At 43.0% G+C, this 27,931-nt stretch overlaps 1 protein-coding gene across 11 annotated transcripts in view; it reads right to left on the bottom strand.

Moving 5' to 3' along the window:
• Positions 1-27,931, bottom strand: part of LOC111853106 (agrin-like) — a 193,958-nt gene that overhangs the window by 91,663 nt on the left and 74,364 nt on the right. For 8 of the 11 annotated variants that reach the window (XM_023829692.2, XM_023829710.2, XM_023829728.2 and 5 more), the window contains exon 3: positions 18,376-18,414. In XM_023829692.2, the coding sequence (XP_023685460.2) occupies positions 18,376-18,414 (39 nt within the window). Of the gene's footprint in view, positions 1-18,375; positions 18,415-21,154; positions 23,074-27,931 lie in introns of those variants that run through there. The other 3 variants (XM_023829757.2, XM_023829778.2, XM_023829775.2) reach the window with 1 other exon arrangement.

The following is a 27,931-nucleotide window of genomic DNA, read 5'->3' as shown; positions in this document are numbered from 1 at the left end:
GCTCTGTAAGCAATGGAAAAAGCCACTAAAACACAAGCGGTAAACTCAACTAATACAATAATAAGCATATCATTTGAAGGCCACAAGAAGTTCCATTTTTTTCCACCTTTTCACAAGCAAAATCTTTTAGCTTTGGTTCTGGATGACAGGAGATATTAGTCTGAGCACAATGTCACAGCACAATGAAACGTAATTCATTCGACAACCCACACATCGACACGAAAGTATAAATTACTTAAATCCTGATCTGGCAGTGTCACCCGCACAATATTAAGTATATTGCTGGTGCTCATTGATCTAAACCCTTGTAATCAAAATTAGCTTGCTTTATTAAAAATTGTATAATTGCTTTTATAAGCATTCTGTTACAAAAGAGATACAAAAGAAACATAGATACAGATGTAAAAATGTAAAGCTACTTATAAATGTGTGTATAGAAAACGGGTGACACTGTGATCACATTGCCAGACTTTGTACGTGTCACCATTAATGAAGACCCGAAAGGGCCCACTGTGTGTGTGTGTGTGTGGGTCATGTATAGATTACATTGTGGGGACCAAATATCCCACTTAAAACAGCCAACAGGTGACAGCTGTCAATGGGAGATAAAAACCGCTACAGTTACAGATCCTTTACCCAATTAGTCATGTGCAAAATGAAATTATTGACAGCCCAACACCCAGAAACTTTGATGCTTAAGGTGCTAATTATTTTGTGTACCTCCTCTGAGCTGCCTCCACTCATGCAGCATACTGGCAACTATTTCAGATTTTGGAAAATGAAACACACGTCGACAGTTGTTATTCCATCAACCATTGCTTAGTTTCACCAGAACATGTAACTTTTTACGGAGCTCTGTACTGTTGTTACAAATACCAGAGCCAGGAATTGTACGAAGACCAAAATGACACACGTACACATGCTGAACTGCGGTATGCCAAATGTAGGGTGAAGAACCTCCTTTGCCCAAACAAATGACCAACTCCATGCTTACTATTAATGAGGAACTGCTAAAAACTGAGGGATCTGGGATTTTGGAAAATAGGACCGTTGTACATTAAGGCATTAATTAGAGTTCCAAGCTGGGTTATATGAAGGAGACAGTCAAACAGACATGATTAGGCCTATCTCAATGTGCTCCAGGCTACTAAATGTAAATGATGTTTAAAAGAAAGCACAGAGATTGAGTCAAGGCAATAGTGTGCTGGGTATTCATGTTTTTTGACCCATAAAACAGAATTCAAGATTTATTCATAGGTTTTTATATTACTACTGGGGTTTTTGACCTGCTGAGAACAGATTTTAATGCGCTGGTCGCCCACTGGGTCCCTTCAGGAACGCCTGAGTCCACTACAGTAGCATCTGTAGGAGCTGCCATTATGAGGAGTGCAATCAGTGCATTGCAGGGAAATGCAAAGTCCATCCATCCATCCATCCATCCATCCATCCACTTATCCAGAACTGCAGCCTACCCAGGAAACTCAGAGCACACGGCAGTGGAGGACTTAAGCACACAGGGGCAATTTAAAGAGGCCAATTCAATAACAAGTTTTTTAATTGGGGGGGAAGCCAGAATTACTGTAGAAAAGGCACAAAACACAGGGAAAACAGGCAATTGTAGTATATGAGAACTATAATTTATTGTGTGGCAACAGAGATGGAAAAAAATCTTTTTAGCTGAGGCACATATATATAAATCTAAAATGAGAACACTCATTTAACACTGTATAAATCAAAAGCATAAAAAGAAAATTTGCAAGGTCATAACATCTTGATAACAAAACACTTAACATTCAGCAAAATATAATACCAAAGAATGCATCCATCTATCTCTGCATCCCGTAAACGGTTATTCAGTACAGGATGGTGGGGGGCTGGAGCTTATCCCATCGGGCACAGGGCACGGGGCGGGGGACTTCCTGGACACAACACCAGTCCTTTGCAGGACACATGCACAGATTGACACGCTAGGGATGCCATTTTGCTAAACCGCATGTGTGCAACACGAGGAAAACACGCAAATTCTGCACACGTCATGAGGGCAAGACTGAAACCTCCAACCCTGCCAGTTTAATGCCAGAATTCCACCCAAGCAACACACAGCCGTGGCATGTACGTATGAATGGGCAGCTCAGAGACAGGCAAGGCTGCACGGCGCCTGGTTATGTGCTGTTGCTGTGTGAAGAGGTCGAGGAACAGCTGCAGTGCTATGCTACCCTTTCCCCGGGCAAGCTTACCACACACAGGGAGCAGATGGATGGCCCCAGCTCTCCAGCCACAGTGCCATTTGACTCCCTGCACACTGAAGCACCAGTATACTCCCAGCACTGCCACGAAAGGCCTCCCTCCCCAAAGCCCAGATTTTCATCATGTAGCCTTTTAAAGTCAAAGTCTGGTTTGCAGCCAATGGCGCGGGGCACTGGCTCTTATTAGGCAGCCTAAAAGAGGAAGTACTCAGGCTCTAATTAGCGGATACGCTCCTCGGGAACCGCTCACGCCCGTGGACGAGGAGCAAAAGGGGCCGCTTCCGTTTGCACCCCCGGCGGGGACCCGTTTGCTGGAAATACACCACAGGGCGGTGATGAAACAGAGGGCAATCAGAAGCAACTGGGGACACCTGTGCGTTACACAACCAAGCTTTCATCAGATCTATTCCGTGGGAAGTCCTTCAATCTCACGATAAAATGGAAAAAAAGATAAAATCTATCTCCTGTATAATTTTGTCTTCTCTGTTCTTTTCTTCTGAGAAATTCAAATCTCAATTAAAATGGTTACGGGTAATTTGGGTAATTTATGGCAATGGAATGGATGTAACATTAGCATATGCAGAACACTAGTAATTATAAACTGACCGCTTTGGTCACTGAGCAAAACCCCGAGTTCCCACAATGCTGCCTGTCATCCTACGACAATCCCACCTTCCACCGACTGGCAAACCTTTTACGGCCGAGTAAATAGCGCTACAGTGAATATGGATTTGTTTTGTTTATATGAGAAATCTGAAATGAGTAAAAAATAATTGTATGTCTGACGTCAAGGCAACATAATATGCAAAATAAAAACACAACGAGGGAATAAATTAGTATGATGTAGAAAATTACAAGCCCGTCAGTAAGCTGTGATGTGGACGTGACCTACAAGAAGTGTGTGGTAGCCTTCGGAGGGGTGCTGAGATGGCTCAATTATCCCTCCTCCTCTCCCGTTCCCAGGAAAGGGGCCATCGCCAATTAGGCCCTCGCCTCCCCCATTCTACTCTGTCTGCTGTCTGCCCCCCATCCAACCCCAATGATTATGGAAGGCATTAACCCTCATCAATATTTCATGGTACATGTTTCTACGACACAACTGCCCCTCCTGCTTGGGAAGGTGGGGAGGCACATACGATCGGGCCGAGGGAGGCTGCCGACTCGGAGCCGGGGCCCAGCCACACTTCCAGAGGGCCTCGTCAGAGAGGGAAAGGTCAGCATGAATTGTGCATGAGGTCTGGGGTGGACGTTTCCATGGAGATGGAGTAAGGGTCTAGCCTGGCCCCAGCTGGGCCCCCTTTCGACGGTGCGAATCGGTTATGGAATTGGTGGAACCGGCTCACATATTTACCCGCAAATAAGATGCTCATTTCCTCACGCCAGTTTTTTTTTTCCCCTGCAATTCTTCCTAAAAAACACTATCAATTTGATAGCTGGTTAGGAAGAAAAACAGAAAACCACCTGTCACAAGCGGAGAGCTCAACAATGGAAATATGGAGACGCGACACACAAGCACAATGGACCTTCGCTGCAGCAAGAAAAATGTAAGAGGCTGCTATCTCACCAACTCCCTGCCATTTTTCAGCCATCTGACCAGTCAAATGGATGAGCTATGAGTACCAGAATATTAATCACCTTAAAGTTTTTCATGAATTTCTAAATAACACTTAAAAAACAATAGTCCATCAGTTTTTGTAAATGCCATGTAGTTTTAGGAGCTGACACTGGTGAAGTGTGGGTGGTACTGTATGTGGCTCAGTGGATTACAGCTCCGCAAGGTCATAGGTTCAAATCCTGTAGTGGGCAGAGTGGTTTTACGGTTGGGCCATTGAGCAAGGCCCTTAACCCCAACTGCTCTAAGGATTGTCTGACCCTGCTTTCGTAAAACCTATGTCACTTTGGATAAAAGCGTCTGCTAATTGAACAGAAGTCGAGTTAAGTTTAAAATTGAATCTCTTGAGGGAAAGTTAAATATCAAATAAATGCAGATGCAAATGCACAAGAGTAGCGACAAATTCACCTGACGAATATGTCCAAAACCTTATGTCTTATGTCCGCTCCATAAGCTTAACTACAAAACATACATTGAATAAAGTTTCTTCCAGTAGATTAATTTTTAAACTTAGGATCCTTTAGTCAGCTTTACTCATGTCACTGGAAAATCCTACAATAAAAAATATCGGCTATCTTTCAAAGCATTACTGTACTTGCGCCTCGTGTGATCTGACCAAGAGGTCCCATCACACCAGGACAATAACAGACAGATAGAGAGCGCGGGAAATTGGAAGCCTTCAAAAACAAGAAGACAATGAATCAGATACAGGGCACAGGGACTCAGCAGCACTGATAAAACCTGGCTGTTTCAGCAATTTTGCCATCTTATTCCAATCTCTGGCTGAACTAAAACGATGAACAGCCTGAAAAAGCACTATGCGTTTTTAGCTCAATACAACTAGCAGATCTTGTGTTGTAGACTCAGGGAGGTTTGTTACATGTGGTGAACCTAATAAAGATTCGAAGATAATAATGGAGTGATAAATTCTGTATTCGGTGCACAATAATAGCCAATTAATGAAAAAAATGCAAAGTAAAATGCTGAATCCTACAGAATTGCTGAAATGCCTCGTGTCTGAATGGCAGAGGATAAATAGGCCCAGTGTCTATAACTTTTCTATTTCTACTGTATTATAAGGCCATTATTATTGAAGCAAACTATATCTTTCACCTGGGCCAGGCCAGCAATTCATTTTAGAAAATATCTTCAGTTATAAAATACACTGGACTCATACCGGTAAACTGTAATCAGAAGGAGTTTCTGTAAACGCACTGTAGTGTAACTTCAAACCTTACTGCAGTCCAATTACACAGCCGTCAGGCACACAGTGCCCTGAAGGTCGGGGAAGCAGCTGGTGTATTGCGTTGTTTCACATCAGCTTCCGAACACCCTACAGTGAAAGGCTGATGTTTCCAAAGTAACCATTATATAGACTGAACCCCAGAGTTATCATATACTTTCATGCCCTAGAAAATACAATGAGCACAGAAAGGATCAAAGACAGCCTTATGTAAAAGAAGCAGTGATCATCATTTGTCTGAGCCAAAAGAAACTGTGCCTAGATTCACTTTGGACACTGAAAATTAGTTTAAGGCTCCTCTCCAAATAATATCCCACAATGGAGAGGAAATCACTGTTCGCTTTTACCAGGGAGATGACAGCTCTTCAGATTGGATTCATCACAATTTGGGCCCTTTCCTCTGCAGCTTCATCAGATGCACTTGTTCTCAGAGCATCCTGCTTGTTACTTATTCATTGCAAAGCTGAGCTGCTCGGGGCTGAACTGGGCTCCCGATCTCTGAAGCGTAAATAATATATTTATTTTTCCTGTTTCTGGAACGCAGACCAGTGAAAACCAACCAGCAGCATGCATTCTCTGCATATATGTTTTGTTTTTTTTTTATAATTGGGTATTGAAAGTGGATGAATGATGGACTGTGTCAATCCTAGCATCGGGATGTGAGTTTGTGTGTGTGTGTGTGTGTATGTGTGTGTGTGTGAAGTGGGGGGGGGGGAAGAGTTACAGGCCAAAATTTGATTATTTCATACATTCATCCTTAGCTGCATCTTAGAAAAATCTTTGGTGCAAATTGACAAGCAGTAAAAGTAGCATTTTATATTTTGTTTCATGATTACTAATTTCCACCTTATGATTCCGAAGTGCATTTTTGTCCTCACATTCACCAGTCTTTATCTTTTCATTGCACTAATTAGAAACTAGAAAGTGTCAGAACTTTATTTTTTAATATAAGTATCTGTAATGTCATGCCTAAATTATTATGCTGCCAGTCAAAGAGAAATGTGTGGTGTTTGAACGCACGTGTGGGTGTTCGAAACAGGGTTAGAAATACGCTGATAATTTGCTGAGCTTATCGAATTCCGCTTTTTACCATCCAACAAAATTCAGAGCCACAAGTCAAAAGGCACATTTTCTTTTCAAATTCATAGTTCAAAATGCGTAAGATGTTTTTGGATATGAAAGACTTTGCCTATAAAAATATGAGTCACGTATACCGTCTGTGTGGAATTCGCATTAAAAAAAAAAATTCATGTAGACTCAGCTGGAAAGCCAGTCTTGATGTCAGCGATGTGAAATGCAGAATTTTCCCGTCCCTGTTAGAAATTCTTTGTGTCTGTGAGCGTGCTTCTCCAGAACAGCTACGAGCTGGTAGCGGCAGAAGGCCGCAGCTCTGTGCCCCTTGCGGAGCTGCTTCCTGTCCCACCTGGGGCTGGGGAACATATGGCGTGACTGAAACAGACGGCTGCTTCTGCGGGAAGAAGTCACACCCCTTTCACTGCCTGACAAACTCAAAAAGCAGATCATGCATACATGGAAAGTGACCTCACAGGCTCTTTAATAATGATCCATAAATAAAATCTTGCCACTGTAATACGGATGAACTAGAAGCAGGGGAAAATATCTGCAGTGATTCGCTTTAAATGCAGAAAATGCGGCCAGTTTGCATTGTCTGGTGGGACTCTGCTGATGCACAGATGTATCGGTGTGGACATTAGCTGTGTGGTACAGTATGTGTGTAGCCTGCTGAGAGGAAGCCCATCGACCTCTGACCCCTCATCTAGCACAATCCTGAGAAAACACAGGTCCCGGCAGTGTAACAGTCCATTCAGAAAACAGGACTTTTAATGCTTTGGGTAGCTGCATACAGTAGGAAGGTCCTGACAGGTTGTACCACAAAAATCACACTTCTTTGTTATGAAGCTCATATCAATTTGATCTCAATGTAAAAAGCAGGACATCTGCAAGACCCTGACCAGCATATGTGGTTGGAAGGGAAAACATGACATTAAGTGCAGAACTTAAACTGCGATAATCGGAAAATATTTTGAAAGTTTCCTAACTATTTGTCATGCATACGAACAATAGAGCCAAATGCTTTGATTAATTAAGCCAACCTCAAACAGATGTGCTCCGGAGTGGGGAGATCTACACAAACACATCAGAGAATGCAATTATCCAAATCTCATCCTGAAAGACAAATGAATATAATTTTACAATTGCAAAACTGAGCTTTGCACCTGACATAGCAAACTCATAGCTTGAGGGCACTAATATCTGCTTGTACTCTGGTTACCAGACTGCAAAACCCTGTTCCTCTCGTAATTGTCACAGAGGAAAATGTGTAATTATTTAAAGACCATATCAGTTTTCTATGGCAGCTTGGCAAAAAAGTACATACATGCAAACAGAAAACAAACGACAAGCTTGGGGTGTAAAACGATGAAAATGGGTGAAAAACAAAAAACAACTTGGGGCCTTTAAATTTCAAACTTCTCTCTGGAATCATAAGAAAAAAAGCTGTCAAAAGAAACATTATATTTTGACATCTCTTTAGCACACAATACTAGCACACAAATCACCTCATTTGCTTCCATTTAGTTCCCAAATCTAGTGAATCAAACTCATCACGGCAACTGTTAAATCAAAGTGGCAAATTTGTGTCCTCTGGAGATCAGTCTATCAAATTCAAAAGCCATGAATCATTTGGTTTAACAGAAAATGGGCAAAGAGATCAAATGATCGAGCACATGGGAAGATATTTGAAAACACATTCATTCGTTTCTTTGCTTGCTATTCTTATTATTATGATCATTGATTGTTATTATAATGATTATGATGTGGAGGATATTGTAGAATAGGATATAAACACTATACATACAGAATTAATCCTACCGTCTATTCTAACATTTTATAAGGCTTATACTATCCTGCATTCTTTACATTCTTTGTCTGTTTAAAGCATTTTACATCAAGCAATAAAGAATAAAAACTTCAAGCTCAAAAGACTCTGTCCACCTCCATACATATTATATGGTCCGTAATGCAGTTGTGTCCAAGAAGGGCTGCTCACAGCTAAAAGTATCATTTTTTATACTGGGTGTTCAGCCGCATGCAGTCCAGGCCCAGAAAAGCACAGCATCAGAGTGTATAGGAGGGTTTAAATGTGTCTGAAGTGTTGTTGCAAGATGGAAGAAGACAAGCTCTTTGGATATTTTTTTTTTTGTTTTTAGTATTATTTATGTTGTCTCAGTGGGATTTGCCTCAGCTTCCAGTTTTGAGTACAATGACGAACTGGCTCCTTCGAGTTGCTACTCGCTGCAAACAGATCATTTGTGGGTTTCTGGCTGGAGCTATGAGAAATGGCCCGAAACATTACAGCCCACACGGCTGACGGGCTGCTCTCCTTGGAGCCAGCACTCAGGGGCAGCCCTAGGAATTCCATCTGTCTGCACACCAAACCCTCACTGGAGTAGCCTGCTCCAACGCCCATGAGATACACATTGCTCATGCGGTGCAACCTTTCCTTTTTCCTCCTTCCTTTCCAGGGTTAAGATAAGAATTCAATAAAGGAGTTACTGTAAGTGTTCCATCCGACTCCCCAGCATTTTGACGGCCTGCCTCGTCTACTTTGGACATGACAGTAGCTTTCATTATGCAGATGAGGCTGATCTGGGCCACTTCTCTGCAACGCACCCATGTCTGCATACAAAACAGACTCTCTAACCACCCTCTAACAATTACACACTCTAGGGCTGTTTTTATTAAACCAGCAGGGCTTCATCCTCCATAGCTTTCTCGTGGTCATTAGTTTATTTACAAAAGGGTCAACTAGTAGATCTGCATCAAAATTAAAGAAGGCAATTCCTAAATAAGGCCATACAGAACAAATAAATCAGAGAACGGCGTTCCTTCCAATTGAAATAAGATGCGTAAACACTGTTTCTTAAACTTTATATATCTGAAATTAATATTATTAGACCCCTTGACAATGTTCACACACTTCAAAATTTTAAATAAAACTGCTAGGCTATTGTGAATTACAATTAGCTTTTCAAATTAAGTGTCCAAACCTCCAGAGATTTACAGCTGTGGCATTCCAGACTGATAAACTCCTTGAAATGATCCTTCCAACCACCAGGTGGTGTCTGCGAGCCCAGAGACAAGGAGGTTATAAAAAGTATCGACTCAGATTGACAGGCATTATTGCCAAGACAGCCTGTGAAAATGAAGTAGTGAAGAAGCATTCAAAGTCTTAACAAATTTGGTCTTAAATTGGAGTTACTGTTCCAAAAAGACTAGAAAAACCCATAAATATAGGACAAGAATTGGTGCCGGAATATCCTTTCATTCACTTAACATAATTTATGCAGGCATTAATTTATTATCGTACAAACTGCATAACCGTTCAGAGACGTAAATCAACTGGAAAGGTTTACTTACTTACTTAGGAAAGGTTCAGATTGGCCAAGTAGACAGAGGGTAGCACAATATTTGTGGCTTTTCAATCATCCTGTTAAGGATCTTAAAAGCAAGCTGCAACCCAAAGTGCATTAACTGAGCTTTTCCAAAAAAGCACAGAAGTTATAGCTATTAAACTGAGATGCACTGCAAATCATCAGGTGATCAAAAGACAGGCTACTCCCCAAAATGCTGAGTCATTTGTGTCCTTATAATATACTTGTATCTGGTACTTGGTACTTGTTCTGTGAATACTCACAAAAAGACATGACACGATTACTCATTCCAAATCGAATCCGTATGCATACTTAAAAATACTGATGCAAATGTGTAGAGTACACCTGTGTATGCGACAAATTAAACTTTGATTGATTGATTGACACATAATGTTTGAGATACATCATGTTTGCTTACCTAACATCATGAAGCATCCGTATTAACTTTGCCATCTCATCTCACTCAAAAGCATACAAAAGATGCTACAAAGAAAATTTTATAAAATGTCAATCACAAACGAAAAAGATGCATCTTAGCCCACTGACAGATCCGTACATGGATATTTAAAAAAAAAAAATCAGGTCTACTATCTTCTTGAATAACTTATACACACACTGTGGCACATACCCAGATAAACAATGATGCATTGTACTTTGCATAAAGGCATCTTTACTACCATTCTTGCACAGACACCCATAAATATAGTTTTAGACTACTTATTTTAGATAAAAACAATGACTTCCCTGCTATCCTTTTTAATAAAAAATTGAAACAGTAACCTGTTATGAAAAGAGAGCTTGCTGTGAACAGCTGGTAATCCCCTAACCCAATGGCTGTTTCAGAAATACACACTTAAATGCTATTAAGAGGCACCTTCTCCTTTTTGGCTTGAGGAACTGGGACATGCTAGTTAATGCAGCGGGGATTTGTCTTTCCAGAGCTTTGCTGCTTGAGTGGAATCTCACAAAGACTATAAAATATCAGCTGACACATTTTCCACGTTTAAGATACATTAACATCTATCATGAGAACACAGAGGTCCCTAGAGTGGCTACTAGTGGTATTAACAGGTAATTTACTCTGAGCTATTCGTCATTACGATGTTGGTTATGTGGTGTTCCTATAAACCATTTTCAGCAACAATGAGCAGACTGTCTCGTGACATACAGTAACACCCATGGGCTTATCCAGGTGCCTGAAATGAAAGCCACACCCCTCATGTCTGAAAAGTCCGTAAAGACATCTGTCAGTCAATCTGTAGTAACCAGCTAACATAAATCTCCCACAATTTCCAGCACCTACTTATTGTCTTCCCAGTCTCTTCACCAGAGCATGTGAGGTGATCGTCTTGAACAGCATTGACATCCAGTGCTGACTTCTGCTGTCACACGCTGGGAAACGCTCAGCGATGACGCATGCCAGAAAATGTCCAAACATGCTAAATTTGTTTCTTCACTTTTGAATTAATTAGCACTACCAACTTAATCTCGAATCTTACATAAGAGTTATGCATTATGTTAACAAGCTTTGTAAGTGTGAAAAAAAGAAAATTTCTCTGAAAATTTTAAGTGGGTGTCTGCGTTTCCATATTAAAAGTTTGTTCTAATAGCGTGACAAGCCACTGGACAAAGCACGTTCTGAGGTCCTCTGCAAGGTTTTGCAACACTTAGAGGTTTTATTGCACACTCTGCATAGCCATGGCCACAAAGAACCCGTTTACACCTTCTTCACATCACAGTATCGCTCCATCCTAAGCACCCATAAGATGACAGAGATTTTCAGCTCTATTGTGCAAAATCTGTGACATGAAAAGATTTAATTAAGATAGCAGACTTGCTGTGATTAATTCTGCTCCTCTAAGGGGCGAGAGTCTCGCTGTCAAGAACACAGCAAGAATTGAATTAATTACAGGAGGAACTTTTTTGGAAAGGGAATGAAACAGGGAACACCCAGCTTCAACACCACATTACGGTATCAAATCTCGTCTTACTTCAAACGTCGAGATTTCGTGATGCAGCTCACGGGAAGCAGCGTCCTCCTCGTTTGAATCCTGCCTCTGCTGTCTGTGTGTGTGTGTGTGTGTGTGTGTGAATTTCACATAATATTTCAGCTTCAGATGTGTTTTCTCCCCAGTCTGAAGACAAACAATAATAATAATTTATGCATGGCTAAATAATTTGTGTCTCCAAATTGCCCACAGAGCATTTCTCTGCATGTGTCCGGTGACGGACTGGCATCCCGTCCAGGGTGTATCCCAACCCTGTGCCCTGTGACGGACTGGTATCCCATCCAGGGTGTACCCCTGTCCTGGGCTCAGCGCTGCCTGGGACAGGCTCCATGGCATTTAAACGCAGAGTTGGGTAATTCGGGTCCAGAGAGTAAAAATCCAGACCAAGATTTTGTTTCAACCAACCAGTTAAGCATAAAGAGTCACAGTCACTGAGTACTCCACTGGTTGGTTGAAACAAAATCCCTGTGTAGACTTTTACTCTCTGGACCTGAATTACCAAATGCTGGTTAAAAGATGCATGACATTGTATGGGGTTCAGATTTTACAAAATAAATACATTTTTAAAAAAGTACAAAAAAAATAATTTTGCCATTTTTGCATTTAAAAACAAGTTTCCCCAAAGTTCTTCCACTGTGCTGCGCTGCATCACCATGGTAACCACTGGCTATGCTCATTACTCCTCAGGTGGCTCTTCATTCAAGCCTCTCACTACAAGGGAAGTTTAATCACTCAGATTCCCCAGGTCTTAATAATATACTCCTTCAGCTGACAAGCATATTACTGCTAGAATTATACCAACATGGGTCGAGAGAAACCCTTAAAACAGCCACCATTCGCAGTTTGCAGAGTGCCGCTCAGCTCCAGAAATTACCTTTAATCAACAGAAGAGTTTATTTCTTTTTAAAGCTGAATAGTGGAATGAATAAGCAGTACCCAGCAGTGCCGTGGTTAAAGGACACTTTAAAAAATCCCCAAAAATTAAGGAGACCTATTTTGCTTTCTAAATCCATATATAGAAATTGGTCTGCTTAACATTCAGGAATATACCCCGTATAGGGAATATAATTCTAGAAAAAAATATCAAAAGCCTGCTTCCTCTCAAGGTAAGACTGAACTTTAATCTGTAATATACATAGCAGCTGCTCAATGCCTGATGTCGTTAAAAGACAGACGTTTCTGATTGGTTATGAGGGACATAGCATGATCACATGATCTACTGTAGACTGAAAATCAACTAACTTCAGACATTTTTGCATTTATTGGTTGTTAAATGACTGCAAGCAAACTGAGATCTGATAGACCCCCACAAAGTTCAAATTTATTCTGACCAGGTTATATTCGCTGTGAAGTAGATGTTCGTATGTTGTGTGGTAAACATACATGACAGAGAAACTAAACGTGCAGGAGAGCATCATGAGTATAAACGTAAAACTGGAATATATTCATGTTAGAAACATCAGCCATGCATAAGCCTTAATGCAGAGCAATAGACCATACTTTATAATCTCCATTACTGGAAGATTAAGGGTGTTTTAACATATAGTCCTCTCTAAAGGAACTGAACTCAGACCTCTAGAAGTCGTCCCAAAAGTGGACCAACAGAAAGGGAACTCAGCTCTTTTTGTGTTCACAATGCGAGATCATTTGAAAGGGGACTCAGTTCTCTTTCTGGTTTACTTCAGCTCAGATGGGGCCTCAGTCCTTTTTCTGTTCATACTTCAAGTTCTTATGGAGCTCTCAGACTTTTACTGCTTTGGATTCTGGGTAGTTTTCACTATGTGTGTTGTAGATAGTTGATGTTTTATGTTTTATTCGTTCCAAATGTCAAGAAGCGCTTTAGCCTCCTCCTCTGACCAAACTATTCCACGTCCCACACCTGCAGCCAATATTTTTGCTTGTTTCCCGGGACTGTACCACGTGACCTGCCTACGGCAAAGCTAAAGGGTAAAAATTGTCGAAGCAAGCCTGGACCGCTTTGTGTTCATAACGCACACGTTAAAGGAACCGTGATGTGGACAAAAAGCGAACCGGACTGAGACTACCTCCCGATGTGGTTTCAGTTCGGTTCGTTTCAAAGGGATCTGAGTTCCTTTGGCGTGTTCACATATACGCAAAAAATGCTGACTAATCAATCTGAGTTCACTGCAAAGGATGAAACGGACCAAGTGTGAAAACACCCTCAAATATTTTCATCACGGACCTAACAATCATCTAACCTCCAGTGTGCAGAGTAAGATTGTGAGTGAACCTGAGCCTCCTTAGTTTGTGAAGAGTCCCTTCTACCAGAGTGGAAGTGATATTCAGACCAGTCTAGAACAGGAGGTTCTGCCCACTGAGGGGAGGTTAGGCAGCATGCGAAGAGTGATTACAGGGGTTCAGTGGGAGGGCACTGGAGTCCTGGATTGCAAAGTATTAAAACTAAACAGAAGGCAGCATTCTGAAGATTCAGGTTCCAAGCAGCATTATGGCCAAGAATTGGCTGCTATGGTGCAGGAACCTAGCAGCAACTGAGACTGACGCATCCTTTTGCACCAAGACTGTGGCATTATATTGTGTTGCACAAAATGATTAAACATCAGACAGAGGAAAAACAAGAGTTCCTTACCCTCCATTAAACTATAATTTATGCTCTAAATTATGTTCTGAATGATTTACACAAACATGCGTACTTATGCAGTATGATATTAAATACTATGTAAGGATTAGATATAAGTGGTAGCTTTACTTCTTGAAAATGTTTCGCGCAGTTAATTAAACTCAAAATCCTTTTGAACTTTCAGCCTCCAATGACATAATCTGGCAGATTTCTGACGTAAAACAACAGGCTAATTTGGAACAATTGCTATTATATCTCAGCACGACAAGTAATAATTATTGGGGATGGCATGGTATCAGACTTCAAATGGGAGCAAGATGATAATTAGGCAGAGCTTTGTTGCTCTGTCAGTTTTCAGCCAGTGATTAGGTGGCTTTTATTCGGAGGGATTTGGCTGCTGACTGTAGTCACACGTCCTACATTGTAAAGTTGCCGTCCAGTAGGATAGAGAATAAATCACGAGCTTCAAAAGCCTCTTCAATATCCTGCTATTTTAAAAGCCTATTATATTATGTTGTATTAAACACCACAATAGTCCTTGTGTCCTACCACAGTGATTTCAGAAACAGCAGAATCATGCTCCATTGTTGTAAGACGTAGCCTGTGCCTTTTAGATTTCAAATAACATCTGCAAAAAAAGGCATTCTCTCTGCAGCTGTCCATTATACTATCAGACACATTATACAAGATGAAAACACCTGTCAGATACAGATCACGGAGTACATGTGCTTACCAATATAATCTTTATGTTCAAAGAAAAATAAAGAGAATAGGACCAGGCAATTACGGACAGATTTAAATAATAGAGAACATTAAACATATCTGTAAGGAAATACATACATTAGTACATAGTATTGAAAATAATAGCGCTATTACATTGGAAATTATTATATATCGTGCAGTTCCAGTACTTGAGGACTATGAAGTGTGCTCTTCCACTTTTTAATTACTTACTGTTAGTACTGGGTCACAGCTTGGACACCTTACCTGGCTAATTGACAGCTAACTGCAAAATCTGCAAGTCTCAGCCCTATTCTACGTAAACCATTATGACTGAACTGGAACCCTGTTCTGTGCGGCTTCTGGCTCTGGGTTGCCTGTCATAGTGCATTTCTGTGACAGCAGCCATTCTGGCACTTCCTCTTGCTGGAGTAAAAAAGACCAAATTGGATAGAGAACACACCATGCTGTGGATTGCCATACACCACTGTTTCCCAATCCGGTCATCGGGGATCGAAAAATGTGGGTAAGGGAGCAAAAACCTGGACAGTCTGGCAGGGAGCTGGGAGGGAGCAAAAATGTGGATAGTCTGTGTGTCCTTGAGGACTGGATTGGGAAACACTCCAATAGACTGAAAAACACAGCCTGTGATTAAAACATCTTATGAATTTAAACCTGCTGAATGGCTCAATAGTTCACAATAGACTCTGCTCTTAATTTGCTAATTCAAGTGACATAAAGTCACTAAAATACATACAAGGCCAATGGACTCTCAGTCAAATAACGAGGCTTTCAAGCCCTCTATGCAGGATAGCTTGTCCTTCTTCTCAGCCAAATAGCAGTCATATCGCTGTACCATAGAATGGAAAGTGCACAAGCAAATGAACTGATAAGCAACCTTTGGTGCAATAAAAAAGAAAAACTCTCCCCAGTAACCGTCTTGCTGTCAGAGTATTTACAGCGTGGGACAATCCTGTCCTAAGGACACCTTCCCATTCAGACAGTACCATGACCGCGGGACACTGCTGTCCTAAGGACACCTTCCCATTCAGACAGTACCGTGACCGTGGGTCACTCCTGTCCTAAGGACACCTTCCCATTCAGACAGTACCATGACCGTGGGTCACTCCTGTCCTAAGGACACCTTCCCATTCAGACAGTACCATGACTGTGGGTCACTCCTGTCCTAAGGACACCTTCCCATTCAGACAGTACCATGACCGTGGGTCACTCCTGTCCTAAGGACACCTTCCCATTCAGACAGTACCATGACCGTGGGTCACTCCTGTCCTAAGGACACCTTCCCATTCAGACAGTACCATGACCGTGGGACACTGCTGTCCTAAGGACACCTTCCCATTCAGACAGTACCGTGACCGCGGGACACTCCTGTCCTAAGGACACCTTCCCATTCAGACAGTACCGTGACCGCGGGACACTCCTGTCCTAAGGACACCTTCCCATTCAGACAGTACCATGACCGTGGGACACTGCTGTCCTAAGGACACCTTCCCATTCAGACAGTACCGTGACCGCAGGACACTCCTGTCCTAAGGACACCTTCCCATTCAGACAGTACCGTGACCGCGGGACACTCCTGTCCTAAGGACACCTTCCCATTCAGACAGTACCGTGACCGCGGGACACTCCTGTCCTAAGGACACCTTCCCATTCAGACAGTACCGTGACCGTGGGACACTCCTGTCCTAAGGACACCTTCCCATTCAGACAGTACCGTGACCGCGGGACACTCCTGTCCTAAGGACACCTTCCCATTCAGACAGTACCAGTGTAAGCAGACACTCACACACAAAAAGGGCCTCAAGCGGGCTCCACATCAAAAGTGACATGAAACAGGATTTGCTGCCTTATAGATGTGTAGCGTGTTAGAAACTCAGAACTGCAAGACAGTAAAGAAGGTAGCAGTGTGACCTCACAGTAAAGAAGGTAGCAGTGTGACCTCACAGTAAAGAAGGTAGCAGTGTGACCTCACAGTAAAGAAGGTAGCAGTGTGACCTCACAGTAAAGAAGGTAGCAGTGTGACCTCACAGTAAAGAAGGTAGCAGTGTGACCTCACAGTAAAGAAGGTAGCAGTGTGACCTCACAGTAAAGAAGGTAGCAGTGTGACCTCACAGTAAAGAAGGTAGCAGTGTGACCTCACAGTAAAGAAGGTAGCAGTGTGACCTCACAGTAAAGAAGGTAGCAGTGTGACCTCACAGTAAAGAAGGTAGCAGTGTGACCTCACAGTAAAGAAGGTAGCAGTGTGACCTCACAGTAAAGAAGGTAGCAGTGTGACCTCACAGTAAAGAAGGTAGCAGTGTGACCTCACTCCACCAGAGAAACAGATCCGATTACTGACCTTACCGTCTGTGTGTCAAATGACTGAGTGATGGATTTGCCCCCCCCACAAAAAAAAATAAAAAAAATTATATATATATATATACTATCACGTCACCCTGCATCACATCATGGACAACTGGTAACTGAAGGTATGGTAACTGAAGACAGTACGTCAGAAATACCTCTTGCATGATGTATTTACAGGAATAATGACATAACATTTCTTAAATAACTGATGAAATTTACCATTTTCAAAGGCATGCAAAGGACACTGCATAAAGAATTTATTTAAAACAAAAAAGAATATATTCAAATTAAAATGTCACTATGCAATTTTTGAATATGTTATAAATCCACATATGGATCAGAAGCACTGGAAATAGTTTAACCAAGAAGCAGAAATAAGAATCATTATTTGAGAAGTGAAGTGAAAAAGGCCTTTGGTGGGAGTTACACGCAGGAATTTAATAGGAACTGATTTGGAGAATTTTATGGTAGCTCGTTTTAATGTGGCAGACAAATACAGCGGGCATAAATTTCCCTACCACAGGTTGCCTGCTAATTAGCTGCCATTCACGTAGCGTTTATGATGCCCGTTCGCAGCACTGACGGCCTCTGAGAACGACAGCGGCTTCGCCACCAGCCTCAACACTACGCTCCAGTAAACTCCCTTTCATGTGCTGCCTCATCAATATTCATAAGAGCCTATGAAACCAGCTGTTTTCCCCAATTAAAAAGTGTGGGGATCCACCATTTGGCAATAAATTGTTTTGTTTGTCCAATTACTCTTGCAGCTCAACAGCTTAAATTACCCCACTAACTGAGGAGATTAATACTGGGGAGGCTGGTGAGAGTGGGGGCCAGAGCAGACATGACAGGACTGGTGGTGGGGAGATGCAGTCCAGCTTCAGGGAAATACCGCAGTACATGTGTATTCAAGGATGCCTGGAATCGCCAGAGGCATTCGCTGCTAAGTATGCCACAACCGCACCGCAAACAGATGAAGCTGTCAAAAAGTGTGCATCAAAGCTGAGAACTCCTTGTGCCTTTTGAATGTTAAATCCTTGTCAGGACCGTGGGCCAGTCTGCCCCCACAGCAGAAAGAAGAGTGGGGCTCAGCAGCTAATAGAAGAGAAACCACACAGGACTCACCATCAGGGGGCGACGCTCCAGTGAAGTGGACAGGTTTATCTGAAACAGTCCAACAGGAAACAGTTAGCTTCAACAGGAAGTTACACGCTCACATAGCACGCGACAGGTACTTTCATTGATGTAAGCAAAAATATGGCGGAAGTAGCCCAGGGCGTTTACTCAACCTGTGAGATATTCATGTCTCACTTGGATGCGAAAATTGGAAGTAAAATAAAATCAAAATAACATATTGGCAACAATTATGTATGACACATCCCTATGAAGCAGTAATGCTGGGAAGCAACCGGCACTTTCATTTATCCTCCTCCGTCCACATCTATCTGCCAAAAAGAAAAACCAGTGTCCTTACATGCTTAGCAGTGGGATGGGAAGCAAAAGATTACGGCTGCAGGGGGGCATGGAAGTCAAGTGGGGAAATAAAAATGAAACGTTTTATCGTGAGTGTCTCACTGTCCCTGATAAAAGGCAAACAAAGAACAAGGTGTTTGTTTTTCAGATAAAACCCAGATGGATGGAGGTGGGGTAAATTTTAACCCCCACCTCAACTTCAGTTTTCACTTCGCTGCAGCCAGGGAGAGCAGAGGGCCAGTGCACTGCATCTGGATACTTCTCTAATGAAGCTTTTTGTCGAAAAGGCTTCATTGTCAAATGCAGTGGTTACGGATTCTTGTATCACAAATGCAAACAACATATATGCAACCAGCCTAGACAAAAATAACAAACATAACTGCATGAAAGCAAAATATTGCTTGTGCTGGTGATAGATCTAGCATTTTTTGGATATAGAAAAAAATTTATGATTGTGTCCATATACAGTGTGTGTGCATGTGTGTGTGTGCGTGTGCGTGTGTGTGTGTGTGCGTGTGTGACAGCTGCCCAGTTCCACATCCATAGTAAATATAGGTTTGGGCATCAAAACCTTATGACAAACACAGACAGCTAGTCCACACAGGTACTCTTCAAAGAGCTTGCAGTAGATTTCCTTACATTTATAAGTTATATTATATAAAGGTTTTTTATTCCTGAAATTAACTCAGTTTGTAGTTACATTTAATGGCAAACCCCTTGATTAGATCAGCCTATAATACTTTCCTCAGATAAATAAAACTTATTCACGACTGAATGGAAAAAGATGCATTTTAGTGCTTTAAATCCAGATGAAATACTGGCTCCTCACCCCACTGGGAAAACAACATAAGTAATTGAAAACCTTTAGGATGCTAATGGGTTCTGTTATGCTACCCGCAGCGCTGAAATACCTCCCTCACTACCTTTGACAAACGACAGGAGGGACAGGCAGCTGGGGGCCTCGCATCACAGAGGGGTGGCCAAGGAGAAGCCTGCCCACAAAGCACACACCCAGTCCAGCTTGCCCACAAGTATTATTCTTATTAATTCTTCTACCAGACATTTACATGTAAATCTCACAATGGGTGTACTATCCATTTACACAATGTGCTGTTCCTTCAAACTATTTAATACGATGTATTTAATGCTGCAGAGCTTACTGCTGGAATCTCACTTCAAGACTATTAAACATAAATTTTTGGTTGTATGTGATAAAAAAAAACACTGCAGAAATGACAAATAAAGATGGTAAAAGTCAAATGGGAGAAGTAAACACACCCTGCTGGGGACCATTATTATTACGTCTCGTAGCCATAAAATAAATCCTTCCCACATTCATTGGGGAGTTAATCAGCATCGGCAGAACTCAAGAGCTAAACATCAATTCATTATGACAATAGCGGAATTTGATGTTGAAGACTCGTTTGAAGTCTTGCTACTTAGTAATTGTGATATAGTATCAAGTTTTGTCCTGTTGCTATAGAAAAGAGAAAAGAAAAAGCACAAATCAAATCTAATATTTCCATTTAAATCCTTGGAGAATGTGGTCATTTCTGAACTGGCATGCAAAACGTGACACGACAAAAATTTGCTGTGGATTTTAAAATAGTTCAAATGACCGGCGAACTTGGCAAATAGCTTAACTAGACCTTCAGAAAAGAGAAAAAAAAATCAAAAGAGAGAGTGAAACTGCAATAAGCAGTACAGTTCAACAGCTTGGATGGTTCAGGTTGGTCATTAAAGTTCAGTAATGTGTCATTTCCATTCTCTGTTAAATATGAATTCTCCGATGCCCTTTCATATTTTTGCTTTCATGTAGCGTTTTTGATCATTCGCCCTCATTTTTCACTCAAATTTACAGCTGAATCCTGAAGTCCGAACACCCAGGAAAACACACCATTAATACGACCACAGCAAAGACATGTTTGAAATATTCTGATGAATGAAACAACCCACCCTGCACAAAATATGATTATAATGAAGAATCAAAATTATTCAGAAGAAAACACATCCTAAAATTAAAAAATAAAAATGCAATTACTTTGAAAATGTAATAGTACGATAGATACAGCAAAAATTCCCAACTAGAATGAGCATTTATGACAAAATGAGACGAAATCTCTCCATAACCATAACACTGACTGAAAATATTGCCACAAGCCGCATCACTTTATGGAGCTGGAGGTGAATTTAGTGTAGTACTGGAACATTCTGTGTTCACCATCGTCAGTCGCAATCTCCAAATTAAACGAACGAGACGGGGGCAGAATTAAAACTTTTCCCAGAAAGCCTTTGTGCCATATGGCCAAGGGGGGAGAGAACCTGCACGCTGAGTATCGGGTGTCACGCTGGCAGTCATAATCACACGCACACGTGCGCACACATGCATGCACACACACGCAGGCACACACACGCACAGCGAGACACCTACAGTTGTTGAGGAAGAGGAGCACAGCGAAGCCGAGCGTGGATGTGGCCAGCAGGATCAGGCAGATGTTGCAGGGGATCATGAAGTAGCGAACCACTAGCGAGACTTTGTGCTGGTACATCCTGTCTCTCTCCGGGGAAGCGATAGGGTACTGACAGCTGGTCATGCTCCACTCCACACCCCCCGGCCAGGGAGTGGGCGGATGGGGGGGCCCCAGGATAAGGAAGGAGAGAAGGAACAAGAGAGAGAAAAAAAAAAACAAAGCGTCCAATTTCAGCCCAAACTCCAGTGGTTTCCCAAGGAGGAAACTTCCTTAATGCTCCTTCCAGCAGTCGCTCCGAGACGCTTCCTCGGCGTTCCAGACAGCGCAGGTTAATCCATAGCCGCTTCCAGCTCCCAAAGGTGGCTCACCCACCCACTGCTGCCACATTCCCACGTCCCCGGAATAGCGGTACTCCCAGAGTGAAGCATGGGGTGGGAGGCGACAGGAGTGACAAAGCGGCGCTCAGCCGGCTTCCCCAGTCAGTGCTGTCCACGCTCAGCTCTAAAGTCACTGCCACTGGGAAGCCACACTGCCCCTGGGAAGCCGCACTGCCACTGGGAAGCCACACTGTCACTCGTCCTCCTTAAATCCTCTCTAAGACAAGGAGTAAATCTACAACTCCATATCTCACACGATGGGGAAAGCAGGGTGAAAAGAGTGAACTGTTCTGGTGCGAGTTCAGTCCCCCGATGTCTGACCCCTTTACTCGTACCACATACCCCCACTTAGCCCAGCGACCCGGCCCTCCCCTTCAGCCCGGGGTGAGTGCAGTGATTGTCAAGACCTCAGAGCTGAACAGTGACGCATCACGTGAGCTCCTGCTGGCCACCGGGGCAGAGGTTGTGGGGTCGAGAAGCTCCCGCCTCTTGACTGTGGTGGCACAGCTGGGGGAGAAGCTCTCTTTGTCTGCTTGCAGGTCCCTGGGGGGTCACACGTACGGCCCCCACTCCAATCACATAAATAGCAGCCTCCCTACTGGCTCATCTGCACATTAATTAGAACACAGATAGCGACCAGCTTCACTGCACTTGCCAAACCATATGGCCTGAAGATCAAGCCGAAACTACCCTCCACAGTCAAACCCTTTATTTTTTAACACCCCCCCCCCCCTTTTCTAGTACTAAGTTCAACTAATAGCCTGAATCTCCTCACAGTGGCACCAAACGCAAAATCAGAGTTAACAAAAGCAGGTCAAAGGCTGAGGGACAGTTCAGATCTCCACACAAGGGCCGATGCAAAGTACTTCACTGGGCCACTTCTCTCAATCAGATAAAATATCTGTATGCACTTTGATCAAGAAACAAATAACAAGGAAATGTGCATAGAAAAAAAAGGTTTCTATTGAGCCAGGCTTTTCTCCATCTCCTTGACCCAATCCTGCTGAACAAATCCCTCACCAAAAAGGCAACAGTGTCTTTTCTTCCTCGCAACAAGAGAGTTGTTTATCCTTTTAGAGGAAAGAAGCTCATTCAGAGCCTCAGCTTTTCTCCGGCTTAGCCCCCCCCCCTGCCCCCCACCTTGCCAGTCGCGTGTCTGCGCTCTCTGCTCCTGGTCTCCGTTCAAGTTGGTCCAGAGAGCCACCAACCAGAACGTCAACTTCTCCACTGTGAAGCCCCCGCCAAATGCTGCTCCGGTCACGGCTGGCAAGTCCCCGCAGCCCCACTCAGAGAGCAGACCCAGGCTGAGCGGAAGATGAGGAGGAGGACGGCAGGGAGAAGGAGCAGAAGCCCAAGGTGGGCAAACCGTGAAAGGCAAGATGGTAACGCTTGGAGCTCTTGCTCAGCCTCTCAGAGAAAGCGGGCGGCTGGAGAGCCAGTGAGCTCACCGCTGCTACTCCACAGCCTTCTGCTGCTTCCACCGGCTGAGAGGATGAGGAGAGGCAGAGCAAGAGGAGGAGAGAGAGCGGGGAGTGGAGGCGAGGCTGTCTAACAAAGAGAGAGAGTCGGTGGGGGAGGGAGAGGGAGAGAAAGGAGAAAGGGGAGGGGGCAGGAAGTAACCAAAAGCTTTTGGGAATGCCGGCGTGTGAGTCTGGAGAAAGTGAGCAATTGGCAGCAGGGAGACAAAAGATAGATCAGATGAATAAATGTCACAAGTTTCTCGGCATGCTGCTGTTTTTTTGGAGGAAACAATCGCCTGGAGCTGAGGGGCCCATTGACTCCCGATTTGCAAATGTCAGATTCTGTTAAGGCATACAGAATAAGCGGAGGCAGAGGCAGCAAGCAGACGCACCTCCCCTCCATTCATTACAGGCACGTCGGGCCCGACAGGCCGAGTCCCCACCTTGAACGTGGTGATTAGAAGCTGAAAGGGTCAGAATGTTAAATGTCACACTGAACATCTGCTTGGATGATATCTTCATTTAGGATGTGGGTGACTTTTCAAATTACTGTTCAGAAAGGCGCAGAATATTCTGAAATTGAATACTGTATGCATGTCAGTCCATTCCTTTATGTCATGTCTGGATATAGGATCCATGCCTTTGACATATTCATCTGCTGGTGTGATATGGGCTCATGAACTCCTGAAAACTCCGTGAAGGGGGATAATGTTATTTCATCTTCATTCACTACTTTCATTTTGATCTCATCTGGGCTTGGGTGTGTGCTGCCCTGTCACTAATACCATTCTGTTAAAATCACTACCCATGAGTGAGTTGGAAGGTGATTGGTCTGAGAAAGGGGGGGAAGACTGACAGCAATGGTAAATGGTAAATGGACAGCAGCAAGTATGGCATTTTTATTTTTTGTTGACCTACACAGGATGATAAGAAGAAAAGTAGCTAAGTATACTACTTAGTTACGCATTTCTTTAGAATATAGATCCAGGTCAAAAAACACACAGATAATAACACACACACACACACACGCACATGTAGGGTAAACATATCCTTATGGGGACCACTCATTCATTTCAATGAGAAAAATGCTAATGCTAACTATGACAACCTTAACCCCTACCCAACCCTAACCATAACCACAAGTAACCTAACAAAATACAAGAGTTTTTGCATTTTTAGTTTTTTCATAGCAGTCACTGATTTTTATAAAATAGAGTTTTCCCTTATGGGGACCAGGAAACCGGTCCCCATAAGGGGAAAAAAAACGGATATTTATCACGTTATGGGGACATTATGTCCCCATAAGGATAGGTAAACCCGCTCGCACACACACACACACAAACACTTCAGCAAACATACGGCCACCATGTGTGATGAGGCTGCGCTGCCCAGAATGATAAATATCTCAGCGTTCTCCTGCCTCCCATCAGAGGCTATTAATCTCTTCGGGCAGAGAGTTCTGTCTACAGGTCTGACCTCGTGGAATTACGTCCATTTGCAGCCGCATGAAGGTGTCATTAGGGGCTCAGCCAGCTCAGTATGTGGGAAAGCCTAACACCCAGGACACAGAGACCACACACAGCCGAATGGCAGGGCCATTAATTTACATCAAGCTGGCAAGAAGCGCCGGACACAGCAGCCCGTCGTAATTGCATCTCGCCTCGAGGTCACAGGGACCAAACTGAAGCATGCAGCCATACTGCCGCGACTCCATGTTAGAGGTGAAGGACGTGGAGCCGCCATGTTGGAACGCTTGTCCGCGTCTGACCAAACTGTCTTGTTCGCAGCAAGGAAAACCATCCCTACGTCTCTCAAGGTGACGAGCCTGCCGAAATCGCTAACGAGGTAAAGACATGCGAAAGGATCTGGCCACACGGTTAAAAAACATCGAAATATATAACACGAAGTGAAATTAGAATAAAAAATGTGTTATCACCCAGACTAGGGTCGTTTGCGATTATCCAAAAGCAAAACGACAAAAAAAGACATCAACAATTACAAAATGCAAAAAAGATGGTACTGGCATTGAACATGTGCATGTATGTACTGTATATAAGGGCAGAAAACGGAAACACAGTAATTTCCTCGCACAACAAACTCTGCACGGAAAAACACTCTAATCCCAAACCCTTACAAACAGTAATAATAACAACAAACTGTTCAAACAGCAACCAGAAATGGTAACCAACAATTACATCAATCAGAAACAGAGCACAGATATTGCACCTCGAGGTCACATCAATCATCCTCTAAAAAACAATCACCAGGCCACGTGGAGACAACAGACATCGGCGCAACTAATACAATCAAAGGTCATAACAAATAAGATCAAGTCACACACCACTGTCACAGAACAAACCTCACCAAAAGAACCCTCCACCAAAGTATTTATTTTAATGTCAGTTTGTTGCAGAGGCGTCAAACGAAGGTGATACACATCAGACTTCCTTTTTCCATCAGACAAGCCTTGTAAACATGGTAAAAAAAAAATCTCTGTGGTATTCTAAGACGTGGGTAATTATATATCTATTATTTCGGCATGCAGATATATTGAAAGATAACTCCAGATATTGGACACACTCCAGAACAGTCAGACTATCGTAAAAGAATATGTCTCTCACACATATGATCGCACCTGTTCAGCTCACAAAGTCAGCTGTGCCAAATAAATTTGTGCAAACTGACACAAAGTGACTCACCCCAAGGCAATGCATGAAAGATTTCTTGCTTGTTTACCCTGTAGGGCTTCCATGCACTGTGGATAAGTGATCAGCAGGATTTTATTGGCCAATAACCTTCTTACAATTAGGATATGGACGGCGATACTCCTACATCAATTTAGCAAGAGTAACAAGCTTTTTGTTTCACATTTCCAAAAGGGTAATAGCTATGTCTTATCAGATCTGTTTTCCTGTTTTACTTCTTCAAGTAAATAACCAAAGCATCAAATAGAAAATGGTCGTAAAGCGAGCGGAGGACAGATTTAAGGGCATCTCTTTACAAGCGTCATAAAGTAGCAAGGGAGCTTGCATTTCTGTAGATTTTTCCCTGCAAGCTAAATAGTTTCAAGCTTTTCAGAGTAGGGAAAACAGGCGACTGCAAATATGTCTGCGTCACCTCCAGTCAATCACAGTGCACATCTGCGAGGAAGACACAGTCTGTTTGGGGCGGGGGGGGGGGGGATTCGGCCTTCCTCATGTGACAGATCAAAAAGAAAACAGTTTGGTGCTGTACAGAGATTAAAAGGCAAAGTAAAAAAAAAAATGGATCTCAGTTGATAATAAAGCCAGGTCTTTGAACTTGGAGAGCATCAGAAAAAAAATTAACATAAAATTTATCTGGCTGCTTGGAAGACAGGCAGCACAGAAAGAAGAAAAGCCATCAATACGAGGATGACATCACACAGTAGTGTGGTGTGAACCAAAAGGCACAATCCAATGCTCTAACCCCAATATACTGTAGCAATTAACAGGGCTAGCCTAACCATCCTTTTTTACGGTTCACCATCAAAACAAGCAAAATCCCCAAACCTTACAGGCAATTACTATGTGAGGAAGCAGAGCAAGAGGAGAGCTTCACACAGCTCTGAATTCCATCGCTGTGTCTGGAGATCATTACTGTTTGGGAAAATGAAATATACGAAAGATACTTCTCCAGTATTTTTCTCCAAACACAGCGGTCTGAATCTATACAAAGAGCATGCAAGCTGTAGATAGATCTCTGACAGGCCGGTCGGTGACACACTGGTGTGACTGGCTGGAGGGGACCTTGTCCACCGGAGACAGTCAGCACAAGGTGTGAGTCACGCAGAGATGGACAGCTGCGCTGCCGTCCTAAGCCGGGACCCGGCTCAAGGTGAACGATCCGCACGTCCACATTAACTGGCAGAGCACCAGTCTGCACCAGCCACCCCCCCCCCCCAGACAGAGCAGCCACTTGACAGGACACGTTCCTCATAAAACATTCACCGTCACCCCCTGTACGTCTCCAGCCACCGTCCTGTCTGGCATTGCAGAACCGGTGTGAGTTTCCCCAGGGGTATAATGCACACTGGGTTTCTCCACCTCAGTGCTGAAACAGGTCCAGTCATCAGGTTCTGCTATAGCGAAAGTCAGCAAATCAATTAATTAATATATTACAGAACCTCTGAAAAATATATAGAAATCCAAGCAGTGTAACAAAGGAGGGTGAGATATCTGGAAGCAGTAATGGGACTGAAGAGTGGGGATGACGGCCTGGAGGACCGTATAGCGGAGGAGCAGGAGATCATTACGGCTCCAACCCACACACACACACACCCTAATTAATAAATAAAATTTGCAATCGTATTTCTGGCACAACCTAACAAGTCTGTCTGGCGACTAACCAAAAAGTCTCATTACCAGCATTACTCCATATTACTCCACATTACTCCACAGAACCAATTCTTCAAAAAAGAAGGATGTTCATTGGGACTGTGACAACCTTGAGTGTACAGTAGGAACACTCGAGACTTAAGCACCACCTGCTTTCCATGATAAGTATTTTGGACAGATACAGTACATCCCCAAGACTCCTACTTGGCAACCCACTGTACATCAAAACTAAGCACCTTCAACAGCTATTAAATACTCGTCTATTGTACTCTTAATTTTTAACAGTATGGCATGGTAACGATGCGGACTCACATGTAGACTCTTACACAATCGGACACAGAAAATACAGACGCTCTTTAACCAAAGTTTTGGACACATTTTATGTGAAACCAGTTCACTTAATAAGGCCGAAAGTGACATGTTATTAGATACAACATTCTATTCATTTGCATTTGCGCTAATGAGCTTAGTCGCTGTCTCTATGCTCTCCTCCCTGTCAGGGCTGATCTCAGATGGAGGAAACAACAGGGAATATTAATTGCCAC

The sequence above is a fragment of the Paramormyrops kingsleyae genome, chromosome 8 (genome assembly GCF_048594095.1).
Source record: "Paramormyrops kingsleyae isolate MSU_618 chromosome 8, PKINGS_0.4, whole genome shotgun sequence".
In the NCBI taxonomy this organism is placed as follows: Eukaryota; Metazoa; Chordata; class Actinopteri; order Osteoglossiformes; family Mormyridae; genus Paramormyrops; species Paramormyrops kingsleyae.
The sequence above is the reverse complement of the archived record's forward strand: the minus strand, read 5'-3'. Positions and strand labels throughout refer to the sequence as shown.